Source organism: Eriocheir sinensis, chromosome 36 (assembly GCF_024679095.1).
Source record: "Eriocheir sinensis breed Jianghai 21 chromosome 36, ASM2467909v1, whole genome shotgun sequence".
Lineage (NCBI taxonomy): Eukaryota > Metazoa > Arthropoda > Malacostraca > Decapoda > Varunidae > Eriocheir > Eriocheir sinensis.
This window is the reverse complement of record NC_066544.1, coordinates 15,088,024-15,105,022: the sequence shown is the minus strand read 5'-3', so window position 1 is coordinate 15,105,022 and position 16,999 is coordinate 15,088,024. Positions and strand designations below refer to the sequence as shown.

Below are 16,999 nucleotides of genomic sequence, written 5' to 3'. Positions count from 1 at the left end.
GAAGTAGATGCAGAAGAAGGAAGACGCAGAGGAAGACGCAGAAGGAGATGCAGGAAAAGAGACTCGCCGCCCCACTAACCCATCTTGAGGAAGCCGATGTAGGAGACGCAGTAGGTCTGGTCGGTGGCGCACTGCTCCTCGCTGCCGATGCCGTCCAGACACTCGGGGTCCTTGAGGCTCGTGCAGTTGACGCACCTCAGACACTCCCCTGCGGCAGGAAGGCGGTGAGACAGGTGTTAATGAGAGGTGGGGCAGGTGAGAGGGAGAGGACAGGGATGCTGGGAGAGGAAAGGAGTGAGATAGGTGTTAATGAAAGGCGAGGAAGACAGGGATGCTGGGAGAGAAAGGTGTAATGAAGAAGAAAAATAAGTAAAATATGACGTAAAAAAAAGTGATTCAGCCACAAATTGAAGCATGCGAGAGTGAGTAATGGACGGGAGATTTTATTATTTTATTTTATTTTATTTTATTTTTAGTAATATTTGGAAATAAAAAAGTATATATATTCTCCATTACTCAGAACATGTCCCTCTTTCTCTCTCTCTCTGCCATCCACACACACACACACACACACACACACACACACACACACAAATTACTGAGAGTGCTTTCGTGACACGTGTAAGTGAGCGAAACGTATCCAATTTTAAAGAGCACTAAGACCGTGAGGAAGGGAAGGGAAGGAAAGGGAAGGAAAGGGAAAGGAAGGAAAAGGAAAGAGAATGGAGGAGAGAGGATGGGAAGGGATGGGATGAGATGGGATAAGAGGAGAAGGGAAAGGAAGAGAAGGGTAGCGAAGGGAAGGAAAGGGAGGGGATGGGATGGGAGGGGAAGGGACGAGAAGGGGAGAGAAGGAAAGGAAGGGGAAGGGTGAGAAAGAAGGGGATGGGAAGGGCCAAGATGGGATGGGATGGAATGGGGTGGGAGGGGAAGGGAAGGGAAGGAGAAAGAGGGGAAGGGAAGGGAAGGAGAAGGAAGGGATGGGAAGGGAAGTGAAGGGAAGGGAAAAAAGGGGAGAGCGGGAAGGGAAGGGAAGTGATGGGAAGGATAGAGAAGGGAAGGGAAAGAAAGAGGAGAAAGTGAAGGGAAGGGAAGGGATGGGAAGGATAGAGAACGGAAGGGGAGGGAAGGGAAGAGAAGGGAAGAGGTAAGCATAACAGGTGGATACAGGTAAACACACACAAAAAAAAATCATCAAAGGTTCCTATTCCGCCACGGGCTGAGGGAGAAAAGAACAAAAAATGACAGGGAGGGAGAGATCAGGTGAGGGAGAGATCAGGGAAGGGAGGGGAGGGAGGGAGGGAAAAGAGAACACAGAATTAGGTTACGAGTGGAAAAGTGGAGATGGAGGAAGGATCAGGACGCAGGAGAGAGAGGGAGAGAAAGGGAGGGATGGAGGGAGTGAGGGAGGGAAAGAGGGAGGGAGGGAGGGAAGGGAGGGGGGAAGGGATGGTAAAAAGGGACCGTGACATAAATATGGAGGAAGATTTCGTAAGATATAAATGGAAAATCTCTCTCTCTCTCTCTCTCTCTCTCTCTCTCTCTCTCTCTCTCTCTCTCTCTCTCTCTCTCTCTCTCTCTCTCTCTCTCTCTCTCTCTCTCTCTCTCTCTCTCGAATGTCTTATTAATATCGCTAAGGTAAACAATATGACTTTTTTATGTATTTCCTTTGATTACAAAAAATAGCAAAAAAAATTTAACTGACTTTTATACAAACATAACCTAACAAAGTGTGTGTGTGTGTGTGTGTGTGTGTGTGTGTGTGTGTGTGTGTGTGTGTGTGTGTGTGTGTGTGTGTGTGTGTGTGTGTGTGTGTGTGTGTGTGTGTGTGTGTGTGTGTGTGTGTGTGTGTGTGTGTGTGTGTGTGTGTGTGTGTGTGTGTGTGTGTGTGTGTGTGTGTGTGTGTGTGTGTGTGTAATTAGGTCCATACATCGATATTACCAGCACGAAAATGCTTACAGTAAATATTTGACCTTTGATATTTTTGTTTCCGTTCTCCAAATATAAAAATACGTATAATTAATTCATGTTTAAAAAAATAAAAGTTCTATTGAAAAATATCCACCATTGACCGTAGACTTAATGAGCAAACACACACACACACACACACACACACACACACACACACACACACACACACACACACACTACAGGGAAAACATACTCTTGTGATAGGGCAGTAAAAATAGCTATATGTATGTGTGTGTGTGTGTGTGTGTGTGTGTGTGTGTTGCAGGCTTCCCCCCCCCCCCCCACACACACACACGCGAGGAGAAGCCAGGTATATTTTTTCCCTCCATTTCAAATTCCTCCTTTCCTCCATCTCTCCTCTGATTTCTTCCCTCCTCCTCCTCCTCTTTCCTTCCTACCTCCCATTACTGTCTTTTCTTTCTATCTCCATCTATCTATCTACTTGTCTATGTGTCTATCTATCTATCTATCTATGTGTCTATCTATCTGTCTATCAATACACAAAAGAGTTCACAGAAAGATAGAAGGGAAGTCAAGCATACTGATGTTATTGGGGCCGATCTCAAGGGAAGGGGTTGTCATAAGGGCCTTGTGAGACTCGTGGTTAGATAAGGTACGATTCTGATACTACTGGAACGGATATCAATGGAGGGGTTCGTGATATGGTCAATAGCAGTCATGTTGTGAGTGCCGATACGACAGACACATACAAGATAAGGATAACTATTGATGCTGCTGGAACTGATATCAAGGAGGGATTGTAACAGAAGGGAAGGGAAGGGAAGGGACGGGAAGGAAAGGGAGGGAAAAGGAAAGAGAATGGAAGAGAGAGGATGGGAAGGGATAGGATGAGATGGGATAAGAGGAAAAGGGAGAGAGAGGATGGGAAGGGATGGGATGGGATGGGATAAGAGGAGAAGGGAAAGGAAGACAAGAGAAGAGAAGGGAATGGAAGGAAAGGGAAGGGATTGGATGGGCTGGGCTGGGAGGGAAAGGGAAGGAAAGGGAGGGGATGGGATGGGACGAGATGGGCTGGGAGGGGAAGGGAAGGGAAGGAGAGAGAAGGAAAGGAAGGGGAAGGGAGAGATTCATAGACATACGATCACATAAAATTCCCTCTTGCTCATTAATATTCCCTTTAATTTTCCATCCCTTCACATCTGATCCTCTCTCTCTCTCTCTCTCTCTCTCTCTCTCTCTCTCTCTCTCTCTCTCTCTCTCTCTCTCTCTCTCTCTCTCTCTCTCTCTCTCTCTCTCTCTCTCTCTCTCTCTCTCTCTCTCTCTCTCTCTCTCTCTCTCTCTCTCTCTCTCTCTCTCTCTCTCTCTCTCTCTCTCTCTCTCTCTCTCTCTCTCTCTCTCTCTCTCTCTCTCTCTCTCTCTCTCTCTCTCTCTCTCTCTCTCTCTCTCTCTCTCTCTCTCTCTCTCTCTCTCTCTCTCTCTCTCTCTCTCTCTCTCTTAATTCTCCTTTTCCCTTTAATTATCCATATTCCTCCTCCTCCTCCTCCTCCTCCTCCTGTTACCTGCCTATCTTGTGCTTCCTCCCTTCCCTCGTATTTACCTGAGCGGGCGGCCATAATTAGGACAGGTAGGGTGAGGTAATTAGGTCCTCGACAATCTGCCCGCCGAAGGTATACCTGGTTAATTCACCTGACACGCCTTTTGGATTTATTAATGTATGGAGTGTATGAATAATTTTGTTTGTGGAGTTGATTTATTTGAATGTATTGATTTATTTTTTTTTATGTTATTTATTTCTATTTTTTTGTTATTTTATCTTATTTTATTTTGTTATTTATGTCTATTTTTTTATTTATTCAAAGGTGTTTTATTTATTTCCTTTTATTTATGAGTACCTATATTGATTTATTTGTTTATTTATGGTATTTATTTCTATTTTTTTTGTTATTTTATCTGATTTGATTTTGTTATTTATGTCTATTTTAGTATTTTTATTTATTTATTCAAAGGTGTTTTATTTATTTCCTTTTTCAATATGTATTCTCTTGTTTATCTATTTATTTACTTATTCATTTATTTTTTTGTATATTGTTTTTACCTTGAGAATGTAAGTTTATGGTCTTTTGTTGTTCTTTTCTTTCATGTAATTTGGTCACTTTTTTTTGGTTGATTTCCTTCTCTGATGGAGGGAATGAGTTTGATGAAGACTGACTCTCTCTCTCTCTCTCTCTCTCTCTCTCTCTCTCTCTCTCTCTCTCTCTCTCTCTCTCTCTCTCTCTCTCTCTCTCTCTCTCTCTCTCTCTCTCTCTCTCTCTCTCTCTCTGATGATAGAACTGATTGACTAACTGATAGATTTTTATAGAAGCCAACCACACACACACACACACACACACACACACACACACACACACACAGACACACACACACACACACACACGCAAAATCTAAACAGAGAAACAAAAAAAAAAAAATCTAAAGGAGAACGAAGGGTCAGCTTTTCGACGCCCTCTGTCTACCACGCCTCAAGGGTGTAAGGGAGGGAGAGGAGGCAGCAATTACCATACATAATGAACAGGCCTAAAAATATTTGGGTTATGTAAATATTATGCCTAAGGGAGGGAGATAGGCCTAAGGAGGAGGAGGAGAAGGAGGAGGAGGAGGAGGAGGAGGAGGAGGAAGAAGAGGGAAAGAATGTAAATGAGAGGAACTAGGATTTATTTTTGAGAGGCGATAAGGAGGAGGAGGAGGAGGAGGAGGATGCAGTGAAGGAGAAAAAGGAAGAGAAGAAATGATAATGATATAAGTAACAACAACAACAACAACAACAACAACAACAACAACAACAATAATAATAATAATAATAATAATAATAATAATAATAATAATAATAATAATAATAATAATAATAATAATAATAATAATAATAATAATAATAATAATAATAATAATAATAATAATAATAATAATAATAATAATAATAATAGTAATAATAATAGATAAAAGTAGAAGAAAAAAGGGGATGATGATGCTTAGAAGGAGGATAACAAGGAAGAAGAAGAGGAGAAGAATTAGGAGGTGGAGGAAGACGAGTGGACATGGAGGAGGAGGAGGAGGAGGAGGAGGAGGAAGAGGGCCATCCACAGGTCTCCCACAAGTTTACCTTTAAGATTCCTGCACGAGAGAGAGAGAGAGAGAGAGAGAGAACTTAGTAGCCCCGAGCATACACTACCATCTACTTTTCGACTCTCTCTCTCTCTCTCTCTCTCTCTCTCTCTCTCTCTCTCTCTCTCTCTCTCTCTCTCTCTCTCTCTCTCTCTCTCTCTCTCTCTCTCTCTCTCTCTCTTTCTAAACTCTTTACGGAATTTCCATATGTAATTTTTTTCCTTAGTCCCCCTCCACCTTTCACTTCCAGGCAGCCCGTGTTGTTTTCCTTCTTTTTTGTTGTTTATTTTTCATGTGTATTTCTCTCTCTCTCTCTCTCTCTCTCTCTCTCTCTCTCTCTCTCTCTCTCTCTCTCTCTCTCTCTCTCTCTCTCTCTCTCTCTCTCTCTCTCTCTCTCTCTCTCTCTGACATATCTCTTTTTCGTACCAAAGTCTTTTTTTACCTTCTCTAATTTCTCTAAGACTTTTATAACCCTTTTTTTTCTACTATGAACTCATATTTTTATTTTTACTATTCTTGCTTTGCTTTGAAATCTACAACTTATCATTTTTTTATCTCTATTTTCGTACGTTTACATATATTTTCTACTTCGCTAATGACAGCAAGACTTAAATGACTAACTTGTTTTTATTTTCCACCCCGATAATTTTTCATTGTCATGGGATAACCTGGACCTCTTTTTTTTTTTCTTCTAATTTAGGCGCCTTCATTTCCTTTTATCTTTTCTTATGTCCACAAAACTTCAATAACTTTTGCTTCATTTTCCATCTTGATATTTTTTTTTTCTGTTATAATGCAAATTGAGTTCCCTTGTAATCGACACCTCTCCTCCTTCTTTTTAATTTGTGTAACTTAATGCTTTTTTTTTTGTCTTCTGTAATTGCTCCAAAACTTTTATAACTTATTTTCCATCTTGATATTTTTTTTACTACCTTGGCGTCAGAGTTGCCTTGAAATTTAAACCTCATTTTCTTTATATTTTTGTACCTTATCTTTTTTTTACCTTGTCTAATAGGTGCAATACTTTTATAACTAACTTTTTTATTTATATTTTCCATCTTGATATTTTTTTTACTACCTTTGCGTCAGAGTTGCCTTGAAATTTAAACCTCATTTTCTTTATATTTTTGTACCTTATCTTTTTTTTTTTACCTTGTCTAATAGGTCCAACGCTTCTATAACTAACTTTTTTATTTATATTTTCCATCTTGATATTTTTTTTTTTTTACTACCTTGGCGTCAGAGTTGCCTTGAAATTTCCACCTAATTTTTCTTTTAATTTTTGTACCCTTGTCTTTTTACCTTGTCTAATAGGTCCAACGCTTCTTTAACTAACTTTTTTATTTATATTTCCATCTTGATTTTTATTTACTGTCCAGGTGCCAAGAGTGTTACCTTTGAAATTTACACCTTTTTCTTTTCATTTGTGTACCCTTGTTGTTTTTTTACTTCACTAATAGGCCCAAAACTTTATTTAACTTTATTTTTATTTACCATCTTGATATTTTTTTTTTACTGTTTTACTGCCTTTGAAATCGACCCTTTTTATTTCTATTTTTTTGTACCTTCATTTCTTTTTTCACCTTCTGTAATTTCCTTCTTTCTTTCACTAACCTTTTCTCTACCTCTTTTTCTTCTTCACTTTCCAGCTTGATATCGTTGGTTGTCATTGGTGCTCAGAGAGTTACCTTTGAAATCGACACCTTTATTTTTTTTTTACCTTCATATTTTTCACCTGTAATTACCTTGCCTTTCTATCACTAACCTTTTTCTATCTTTTTCTTTCTTCTTCAATGTCCAGCTTGATAATGTTGACTGTCGTGGTGCCTTTAAAATCGACACCTTTATTTTCTTTGTACCTTCATATTTTTCACCTGTAATTACCTTGCCTTTCTATCACTAACCTTTTTCTGTATATTCTTTCTTCTTCACTTTCCAGCTTGATAATGTTGACTGTCGTGGTGCCTTTGAAATCGACACCTTTATTTTCTTTGTACCTTCATCTTTTTTTACCTATAATTGCCTAGTTTTTCTTTCACTAACCTTTTTTTCTATCTTTTTTTCTTCTTCAATGTCCAGCTTGCTATTGTTGACTGTCGTGGTGCTAATGGTGCTGTCACTGAAATCTACGTGTACGCACTCTAACACTTCGACTGCCTCTGTATCCATCCCAGCACTTGCATTTCTATCTCTGTATCCATTCTAACACTTCGCCTTCCAAAGTACCCATTCTAACACACCTCGACTTCCTCTGTATCCATTTTAACACCTCGCCTTCCAAAGTACCCATTCTAACACCTCGACTTCATCTGTATCCATTTTAGCACCTGGTCCACCTTCGTGTCTCGCCTCCTCCACCTGTCCGTCAGTGTCACCTGCCGCCTCCACCTCCTGTGATGAAAATTATGCATGCATGGCGCGGAGGAGGAGGAGGAGTTGGAGTAAGAGGAGGAGGAGGAGGAGGAGGAGTTGGAGGAGGAGGAGTTGGAGTAAGAGGAGGAGGAGGAGGAGGAGGAGGAGAGGAGGGGGAGGAAGAGGAAGAAGAGAAAGACAAAAAAAGAAGTGGAGAAATATAAAAAAAGAATAAAAGAGGAGGAGGAAGAGGAGAAGGAGGAGGAGGGGAGGAGGAGGAGGAGGAGGAGGGGAAGAAAATATAAAAGAAGAGAAAAGGAGTTACACAGGCAGAAAGGAACCTCTCTCTCTCCTATTCCTTCTTTCTCTTCCCCTTCTTTTCTTCCCTCCCTATCTATCTCCCCTTCCTTATCCTCATTCCTCCTTGTCCCTTCCCTTCCCATCTTCTACCTCCATTTGTCGTCTTTCCTCGCCCCAAAATCCCTCACCTTCCCTTCCTTTCCCTCCCCTCTATCATTTCCTCTCCCTTCCCTCTCCTCTTCTCCTTCCCGCTCCTTTCCCTCCCCTCTTTCTCTCCTCTTTCACCTCTTTCCCCCTCTCTCACTCCCCTCCAAACCCTCCTTTCCTTTTCTCTCCCCTCCTTCTCCTCTTCTCCTTTTCTTTCTCCTTCTTTCCTCCCCTTCCCTCTTCCCGCCTCCGCCTCCTCCTCCTCCTCCTCCTCCTCCTCCTCCTCCTACTCTCCTAAGCTAATTAATTATTTTTCTCTTGGTTCGCCTTGTAGCTATCATTAAATTGGATTCTCTCTCTCTCTCTCTCTCTCTCTCTCTCTCTCTCTCTCTCTCTCTCTCTCTCTCTCTCTCTCTCTCTCTCTCTCTCTCTCTCTCTCTCTCTCTCTCTCTCCAGTCGCATACATTTCTTCCTTTGTTTTCCTTAACATTAACAAAACAAAACAAAATAAACAAACAAATAAACATATAAATAAAGTATATAAAAGGTCTTGAAAACTTGAAGCCAAACAATTTAAACTTTTCCATTTTTTTTTTTTTTTTTCAAGTTTTCATTTCCTTCGAACCAGTAGTCTTTCATGCGGCCTGACAGAGGAGGAGGAGGAGGAGGAGATGGAGGGAAAGAGAAGAGGAAGAAAGGAATGAAATGGAATGGAATGGAATGGAAGGGAGGGGTAGGAAAGGGAAGGAATGGGAAGGGAAAGGAAGGGAAAGGAAGGGAATAAAATGAAAGGGAAGGGAAGGATAGGGAATGGAGTGGAAGGTAGGGGAAGGGAAGAGAAGGGAAGGGAAAAGAAGGGAAGAGAAGAGAAGAAAAGGGAAGGCAGAGGACGGGAAGGGTAGGGAAGGAAAGAGAAGGGAGGGTAAGGGAAGAGAAGGACAGGGAAGGAAAGGGAAGGGAAGGGAAGGGAAGGGAAAAGAAGGAAAGGGAGTGGAATGGAATGGAAAGGAAGGGTAGGGAAAGGAAGGGAAGGGAAGGGAAGGGTAGGGAACGGTAGGGGAGGAAAGAAAATGAAGGAAAGGGTGGGCAAGGAAAGGAAAGGGAAAGGAAGGGAAGGGAAGGGAAGGGAAGGGAAGGGTAGAGAAGGGTAGGGGAAGAAAGAAAAGGAAAGAAAGAGAAAGGTTAAGGATGAGAAGGTTCAGAAGACGAAAAAAACTAAAAAAGGACGAAGGGCGAGAAAAAATTATGGAAAAAAAAGAAAAGAAAGAAAAGGGAAGAAAAAGACAGATGAAACAAAGGAAAGGAGAAAAATAAATGGAGGGAGGAAAAAATAAAAAAAAGAAGAAAAAGAGAAAAAAATGGAAATTCGAGGATGATATTATTTTCGGAAACTTTTTACCTGATGACCGTAAAAATGAAGACAGGTAAGGGACGAAAAATGACTAACTATGTACCTGACGCCTTCATTAATTAGCTCTCCGTGACAGGTGAGATAACCATGAACGCACACACACACACACACACACACACACACACACACACACACACACACACACACACACACACACACACACACACAGCTTAGTCGTTGGCTCTTTAATATCACGTGACTTCATGCTTTTAAAAATTACTTCTGCGTTCAATTACTTCTGGAGTCAAACTTTTAAAATCACTTTCCCGTCCTCTTTTCAACTCTCTCTCTCTCTCTCTCTCTCTCTCTCTCTCTCTCTCTCTCTCTCTCTCTCTCTCTCTCTCTCTCTCTCTCTCTCTCTCTCTCTCTCTCTCTCTCTCTCTCTCTCTCTCTCTCTCTCTCTCTCTCTCTCTCTCTCTCTCTCTCTCTCTCTCTCTCTCTCTCTCTCTCTCTCTCTCTCTCTCTCTCTCTCTCTCTCTCTCTCTCTCTCTCAGGTGAGTTATAGGCAGGTAGATGAATGAATGGACAGGTAAGAATGGAGGAGGAGGAGAAGGAGGAGGAGGAGGAGGAGGAGGAGGAGGAGGCACTCATCTCTCCTTTCTTTTGGGCGTAGTGGTTCATATCGACTCTCTCTCTCTCTCTCTCTCTCTCTCTCTCTCTCTCTCTCTCTCTCTCTCTCTCTCTCTCTCTCTCTCTCTCTCTCTCTCTCTCTCTCTCTCTCTCTATCTCACTCTCTCTATCTCTCTCACTCTCTCTCTCTCTCTCTCTCTCTCTCTCTCTCTCTCTCTCTCTCTCTCTCTCTCTCTCTCTCTCTCTCTCTCTCTCTCTCTCGTCTTTCCAATCTTCTCTTATCTCTCTCTTTCTCTCTCTCCCTTGATCTGTTTTTTTTAATCCTCCAACTGTATTAATTTTTTTCTTTTCTTATCTTTTTCTTTGCTTTTCTTTTCATTTATTTATTTATTTACTTTCCTGTTCCATTTCTCTTTACTTTTCCGCTCCATTTTCTTCCTCTCTCAATTATTTTTTTTCTCTCTAACTTTTATCCTAATCGCTTACTTCCTTTTTATCGGTAATTCTTCCGTGTTTTTCTCTTTTTTCTTCATTTCCTATTTTCATTTTTTCCTTCTCTCTTCCTACTCGTGTTATTCTGCTTTTTTTTATCTCTACTTTCCTTTTTCCAGTTTCTTTTCCTTCATTATTTCCTTCCTTCCCCTTTGTTTGTCTCTCTTTTCATTCTTTTCTTCTTTTCCTTCCTTCATGTTTCCTTTCCTTCCACTATTCCTTTCTTCCTTGCAGTCTTCCTTCCTTCATTTCCTTCTTCCTTTTACCTAGTTCTTTCTTTCTCTTTTCCTCCCTTTTCTTGCCTCTCTTTTCATTCTTCTCTTCCTTCTTTCATGTTTCCTTTCCTTCCTCTATTCCTTTCTTCCTTGCACAGACTTCCTTCCTTCATTTCTTTCTTCCTCTTATCTCGTTCATTCTTTCTCTTCCCCTCCCTTTTCTTGGTTCTATTTTCATTCTTCTTTTTCTTCCTTCATGTCTCCTTTCCTTTCTCTATTCCTTTCTTCCTTCATTCCCTCCTTCCTCTTACCTCGTTCTTTTCTTCTCTTCTCTCTCCCTCTTCTCTCTCCCCTTCCATCTATCCTTCCCACCTTCTCCTCCTTCGTTCCTCCCTTCTCTCTTCCTCCTTCCCTTTCCATCCCTTTCAATCCCAAGTTTATATTTTCCCTCTCCTCCTCCCCCTTCGCTCCTCCTTCTATCCCCCTCTCCCCTCTTCTCTCTCTTTCCCTTTCCCATACCCACCATTTCCTTCTCCTCCTACATCCCTCTCTCCCTCCTCTACCCTTCCCTCCATCCCTCTCACTCTCGCTCCACCCCATTGAACATAAAAAGGAATCGCGTATAAGCTTTTCTCTCCTTAACAATTCAGGGTCATTTAATTAGTGTTCTTTCTCCTCCACAGCCTGTCGTTTTCAAAGGAGGAATGCCCGGGTTAAAAATAGTGTGGAGGAGAAATAAGAAGAGAAGAAGGAAGAGGAGGAAGAGGAGGAGGAGGATGGCAGAGGGGGTCCGGAATTTGCAGGCGCCGCTAAACACACACACACACACACACACACTAGTAAAATAAAAATAAGAGAAACGTTGCTAAAAATAGAGTTTGGTGAGGCTGAAGAGAGAGGATGTAATGTTTTTATTTTTAGGCCTTGGCTTTGTTGTTTTATTTGTTTGTTTGTTTGTGTGTGTGTGTGTGTGTGTGTGTGTGTGTGTGTGTTATAAGTTATGATGCAGCGTTTTTTTTTTTTTTGAGAGGTTGATTTCTTGTTTCTGTTTGTTTGTTTGGTTGGTAATGTTGTTTGTGTTTGTTTGTTTGTTTGTGTGTGTTTGTGTGTTTGTTCGTCCTGTTTGTTTGTGTGTGTGTGTGTGTGTGTGTGTGTGGATTACGTCACTAAATTATGATGCAATGATTTGGAAGTAAGAATTTTTTTGTCTGTTTGTCTGTCTGTCTTTTAGTTTCTGTGTCTGTCTGTTTCTCTGTTTCTATCTGCCTTCATCGCTGTCTGTTTAAGTGGAGACGAAAAATAAACAAAAAAAAAGATGAAAGTACGAAAATAAGCTTACATTAGTACTCTCTCTCTCTCTCTCTCTCTCTCTCTCTCTCTCTCTCTCTCTCTCTCTCTCTCTCTCTCTCTCTCTCTCTCTCTCTCTCTCTCTCTCTCTCACCCACCGGAGGGCAGCGTCAGCAACAGCAGCAGGATCGTCAACAGAAGCATCCTGAAGGGCGGGTCATCAGGCCGACTCCTTAGGCCACACATTCTGGAAGACGGGAGAGAGTGAGTGAGTGAGGGAGTGAGGGAGGAGGAGGAGGAGTGTGGTGGTGGTGAGTGAGGAGGTGAGGTGAGTGAGGAGGAGGAGGAGGTGTGAGTGAGTGAGGGAGGGAGGGAGGGAGGGAGGGAGTGTGAGTGAGTGAGTGAGTGAGTGAGTGAGTGAGTGAGTGAGTGAGGGAGGGAGGGTGAGTGAGTGAGGGAAGGAGGGAGGGAGGGAGGGAGTGTGAGTGAGTGAGGGAGGGAGGGAGGGAAAGAAGAGAGAAAAAGAGAGGGAGGGAGGGAAGTAAAGAAAGAGTAAGGAAGGGAGGAAGGAAGCGGGAGGAATGAATGAATAAAGGAAGAAGGAAAGAAGGAATTAAAGTAAGAAAAGAGAAAGGAAAAAGAGGGAGGCAGGAGAGAAAGGAGAAAGGAAGGGAAGGAGGGAAAGAAAAAATAAGGAAGGGAGAAAGGAAGGAATAAAGGGAGGAAAGAAGGAATTAAAGAAAGAAGGAAGAAAGGAAAAAGAGGGAGGCAGCAGAGAAAGGAGAGAGGGAGGAAGGGAGGGAAGGGGCAGAGGGATAGATAGATAGACTGATAGATAGATAGATAAAGAGATAGAGAATGTACGTAGAATCAACATTTCAGTATCTTTTTCTTTAATATTTCGAGTATAAGTATAACAGTAAAAATATATATATATGTATGAATATTAATAAGTTCTACATCATACATAGTTACAATCACAGTATGTATATAATGTACAATACCAACCAATATTTCAATGCTCAGTTTTTACATATATATTTCAAGCATTATTAAACCGAAAAAAAAAACTATATAAAAATTAAAATATACATAACAAAAGAATCTTGACTCAACCCAATACACAGTAGGAGGGGTAATTTACAAGTCAATTTTTATATATATTTCAAGCATTATTAAACCGAAAAAAAAAAACTATATAAAAATTAAAATATATATAACAAAAGAATCTTGACTCAACCCAATACACAGTAGGAGGGATAATTTACAAGTCAATTTTTATATATATTTCAAGCATTATTAAACCGAAAAAAAACTATATAAAAATTAAAATATATATAACAAAAGAATCTTGACTCAACCCAATACACAGTTGGAGGGATAATTAACAAGTCAATTTTTATATATATTTCAAGGATTATTAACCAGCAAAAGAGTACATAAAAAGTTCTAAAATACATTATAATAAATAAATCTTGACTCAATCCAATACACAGCAGGAGCGGTAATTTAAAACGTTCAGTCAGCAATTCTCTAAACGTTTTCTGGCCCTAAACAATTTCGCTGCAGGTAATTCTTCCGCATGAGTCACGAAAAACGTTCATATTGCTGATGCCGATAATGGGTTTCCTGGTCACTGCTCCGGGATAGTGATGATGATGATAATGAAGAAGAGGAGGAGGAGGAGGAGGAGGAGGAGGAGGAGGAAGATGGTTGTGTTGGTGATGATGATGAGGAGAAGGAGGAAGAGGATGATGATGATGATGATGATGAGGAGGAGGAGGAGGAGGAGGAGGAGGAGGAGGAGGAAGAGGAGGAGGAGTACTGATATTTTAAGACAAAACAAACGCTAAGAAAAAATCTACACAAAACAAACAAACAAACAAACAAAACCATCAATATTTCCTGTTATTGTCTTCATTTTTCTTCCTCTATTCCTTCCTCCCCCTCCTCCTCCTCCTCCTCCTCCTCCTCCTTCCCGTCCTCCACGACCTATTTCAATTAACTACCTCCACTGTCTCTCTCTCTCTCTCTCTCTCTCTCTCTCTCTCTCTCTCTCTCTCTCTCTCTCTCTCTCTCTCTCTCTCTCTCTCTCTCTCTCTCTTATTAGTCTTCTTCATATGGCTGCTTCTCTTATTTCCTGCTTGAGATGAAGAAGAAGAAGAGGAGGAGGAGGAGGAGAAGAAGGAGAAAGAAGAAGCGGAGGAGGAGAATGGACCTGAACACACACACACACACAAAAAAAAAAAAAAATTCCTGTTTATTTTTCTCTACGTCTTTGTTCTCGTCTTGTAAGTAGACCACAGGCCGACGGAGGCTTTTGTTAGAAGGAGGAGGAGGAGGAGGAGGAGGAGGAGGAATGTTACCTATGACGTGGAGAATTAGAAGAATGGAGAGGAAACAAGAGGAGGAGGAAGGAAGTGGAGAGATAAGCAAGGAGAAGGGAAGGAAAGGAAGGGAGGAGAGATAAGGAGAAGAAGGAAAATATACCGAGTAAATGAGGAGAGGAAGGGAAGAGAGAGAGAGAGGGAAGGAGGGAAGATAAAAGAGAAGGAAAAAGAAACTATATGGAGGGAAAAAGGGGAAAAAAGGGAGGAGGGGAACGGGAGATAAGGAGAAGGAAAGACAGAGAGGTGGAGGGAAGGAAAGAGGGAAGGAGGGAGAAAGGGAAGGAAAAGCGAAGGAAAATGAAAATATAAAGAGAAAATAGGGAGAGGAAGGGAAGCAGGGGAAGGGAGGGAGACGGGAGGCGAGGAGGTATAAGGAAAAGGAAGCGGAAATATATATGGACGAAAAAAAAGGGAAAGGAAGGGAAAGGAATGTCAGGTAGGTTAGGAAAGGTAAAAGATGGTAGGTGTGACGGTTCCCACGTTAACAACTCTCCCTTAAACACACACACACACACACACACACACACACACACACACACACACACACACACACACACGTCAAATTTCCATACATTGTTATAGTTTTTCTTCCTTCTGCTCCTCTTCCTCCTCCTCCTCCTCCTCCTCCTCTTCCTCTTTTATCTTATCATTCTGAACAGTTTATTTACACTTTTTCTCAATCTCTTCTTCTCCTCTTCCTCCTCCTCCTCCTCCTCCTCTTCCTCTTTTATCTTATCATTCTGAACAGTTTATTTACACTTTTTCTCAATCTCTTCTTCTTCTCCTCTTCCTCCTCCTCCTCTTTTTTTCTGCTCACTCTGAACAGTTTATTTATGTTTTTTTCCCTTATCTCCATCTCCTTACCTCCTCCTCCTCCTCTTCCTCCTCCTCCTCGTGCTGTTTTCATCTATATGGAAATTACTCTTCGTCTACCGAATAAAAATCTTCCTTGCGTCACACCTATATTATTAAAGGCGCTCTGCTTTTTTTTTATTTTATTATTAAAAAGAAAGAAGACAAAGAAGAAGAGAAGTAGAAGGAGGAGGAGGAGGAGGAGGAGAAAAAAGAAGAAAAAGAAGGTGGATTGAATAAGAAGAAAAAAAGAAGAAAAAAAAGAGGAAGATGAAGAAGACGAAGAAAAAGAAGAGAAAGGAAAGAGAAAGAAGAAGAAAAAGAAGAAGAACAACAACAACAACAACATTTCCTACTACTACTACAACACTGCAGAAAAGATAAACACACACACACACACACACACACACACACACACACACACACACACACACACACACACGCGCGCACACAGCGAAAAGTGAGGAGACCAAAAGAATAAAAAAAAAAAGAAAAAAAAATAATAATTGAAAAAAATCTTAGGACTGTTGACATTTCCTAACCAGACTTCAACATTTTATAGTCTCTCTCTCTCTCTCTCTCTCTCTCTCTCTCTCTCTCTCTCTCTCTCTCTCTCTCTCTCTCTCTCTCTCTCTCTCTCTCTCTCTCTCTCTCTCTCTCTCTCTCTCTCTCTCTCTCTCTCTCTCTCTCTCTCTCTCTCTCTCTCTCTCTCTCTCTCTCTCTCTCTCTCTCTCTCTCTCTCTCTCTCTCTCTCTCTCTCTCTCCTCTCTCTCTCTCTCTCCTCTCTCTCTCTCTCTCTCTCTCTCTCTCTCTCTCTCTCTCTCTCTCTCTCTCTCTCTCTCTCTCTCTCTCTCTCTCTCTCTCTCTCTCTCTCTCTCTCTCTCTGAATATTGGAGGTGTAAGAACACAAGAGAGAGAAGAAGAACTGTCCTCCAGGGAATGAGAAGTTGAACTAAAAGAAAATGCAAAAAGAAAATGAAAAAAAGAAAAAAGCAATTATGTAATGAAAGATAAATGCAGAAGCAGGTGAGTGTAAAAAAAAAAAAAGGTTAATTAATGAAGAGAAAATGTGTTAAAGAAATGCAAGTGAGAAAAAAAAGATGCCTCGATTTAAAGAATAATAATTAGGTGAGATTAAAAATAAGAGAAAGGTAAATAACAACAAGAAGAAGATATGCTTTTCCTCCTCCTCCTCCTCCTCCTCCTCCTCCTCCTCCTCCTCTCCTTCGTTCTCATTACACTCTCTCATCCCCTCCCCCTTTTCCTTCCTCCTTTCCTCCTCTCTCTTCTCCTGCTCCTTGTCGACCCGCATTTCCCTCCTCCTTCTCCTCCTCCTCCTCCTCCTCCTCCTCCTCCTCCTCCTCCTCCTCCTCCTCCTCCTCCTCCTCTCCTTCGTTATCCTTACACTCTCTCATCCCTCCCCCCTTTTCCTTCCTCCTTTCCTCCTTTCTCTTCTCCTGTTCCTTGTCATTTCCTCCTCCTTCTCTTCCTCCTCCTCTTCCCTCCTCCTCTCCTTCATTCTCATTCCACTCTCATCCCTCCCTCCTCTTCCTTCCTCCTTTCCTCCTACCTCCTCTCCTGCTATCTCTCGACCCCCATTTCCCTCCTCCTCCTCCTCCTCCTCCTCCTCCTCCTCTTCGTTCTCATTCCACTCTCTCATCCCTCCCCCCTTTTCCTTCCTCCCTTCCTCCTTTCTCTTCTCCTGCTCCTTGTCGACCCGCATTTCCCTCCTCCTCCTCCTCCTCCTCCTCCTCTTCGTTCTCATTCCACTCTCTCATCCCTCCCCCCTTTTCCTTCCTCCTTTCCTCCTTTCTCTTCTCCTGCTCCTTGTCGACCCCATTTCCCTCCTCCTTCTCCTCCTCCTCCTCCTCCTCCTCTTCGTTCTCATTCCA

General features: G+C 41.7%; 1 protein-coding gene across 1 annotated transcript in view; it reads right to left on the bottom strand.

Moving 5' to 3' along the window:
• The window catches only part of LOC127007893 (uncharacterized), a 54,769-nt gene that overhangs the window by 5,546 nt on the left and 32,224 nt on the right, over nucleotides 1-16,999 (bottom strand). The window contains exons 2-3 of the mRNA XM_050879347.1: nucleotides 12,024-12,112; nucleotides 80-208 (exon numbers count right to left, since the gene is read on the bottom strand). Of these exons, the coding sequence (XP_050735304.1) occupies nucleotides 80-208; nucleotides 12,024-12,111 (217 nt within the window). The 5' untranslated portion in view covers nucleotide 12,112. The remainder of the gene's footprint in view (nucleotides 1-79; nucleotides 209-12,023; nucleotides 12,113-16,999) is intronic.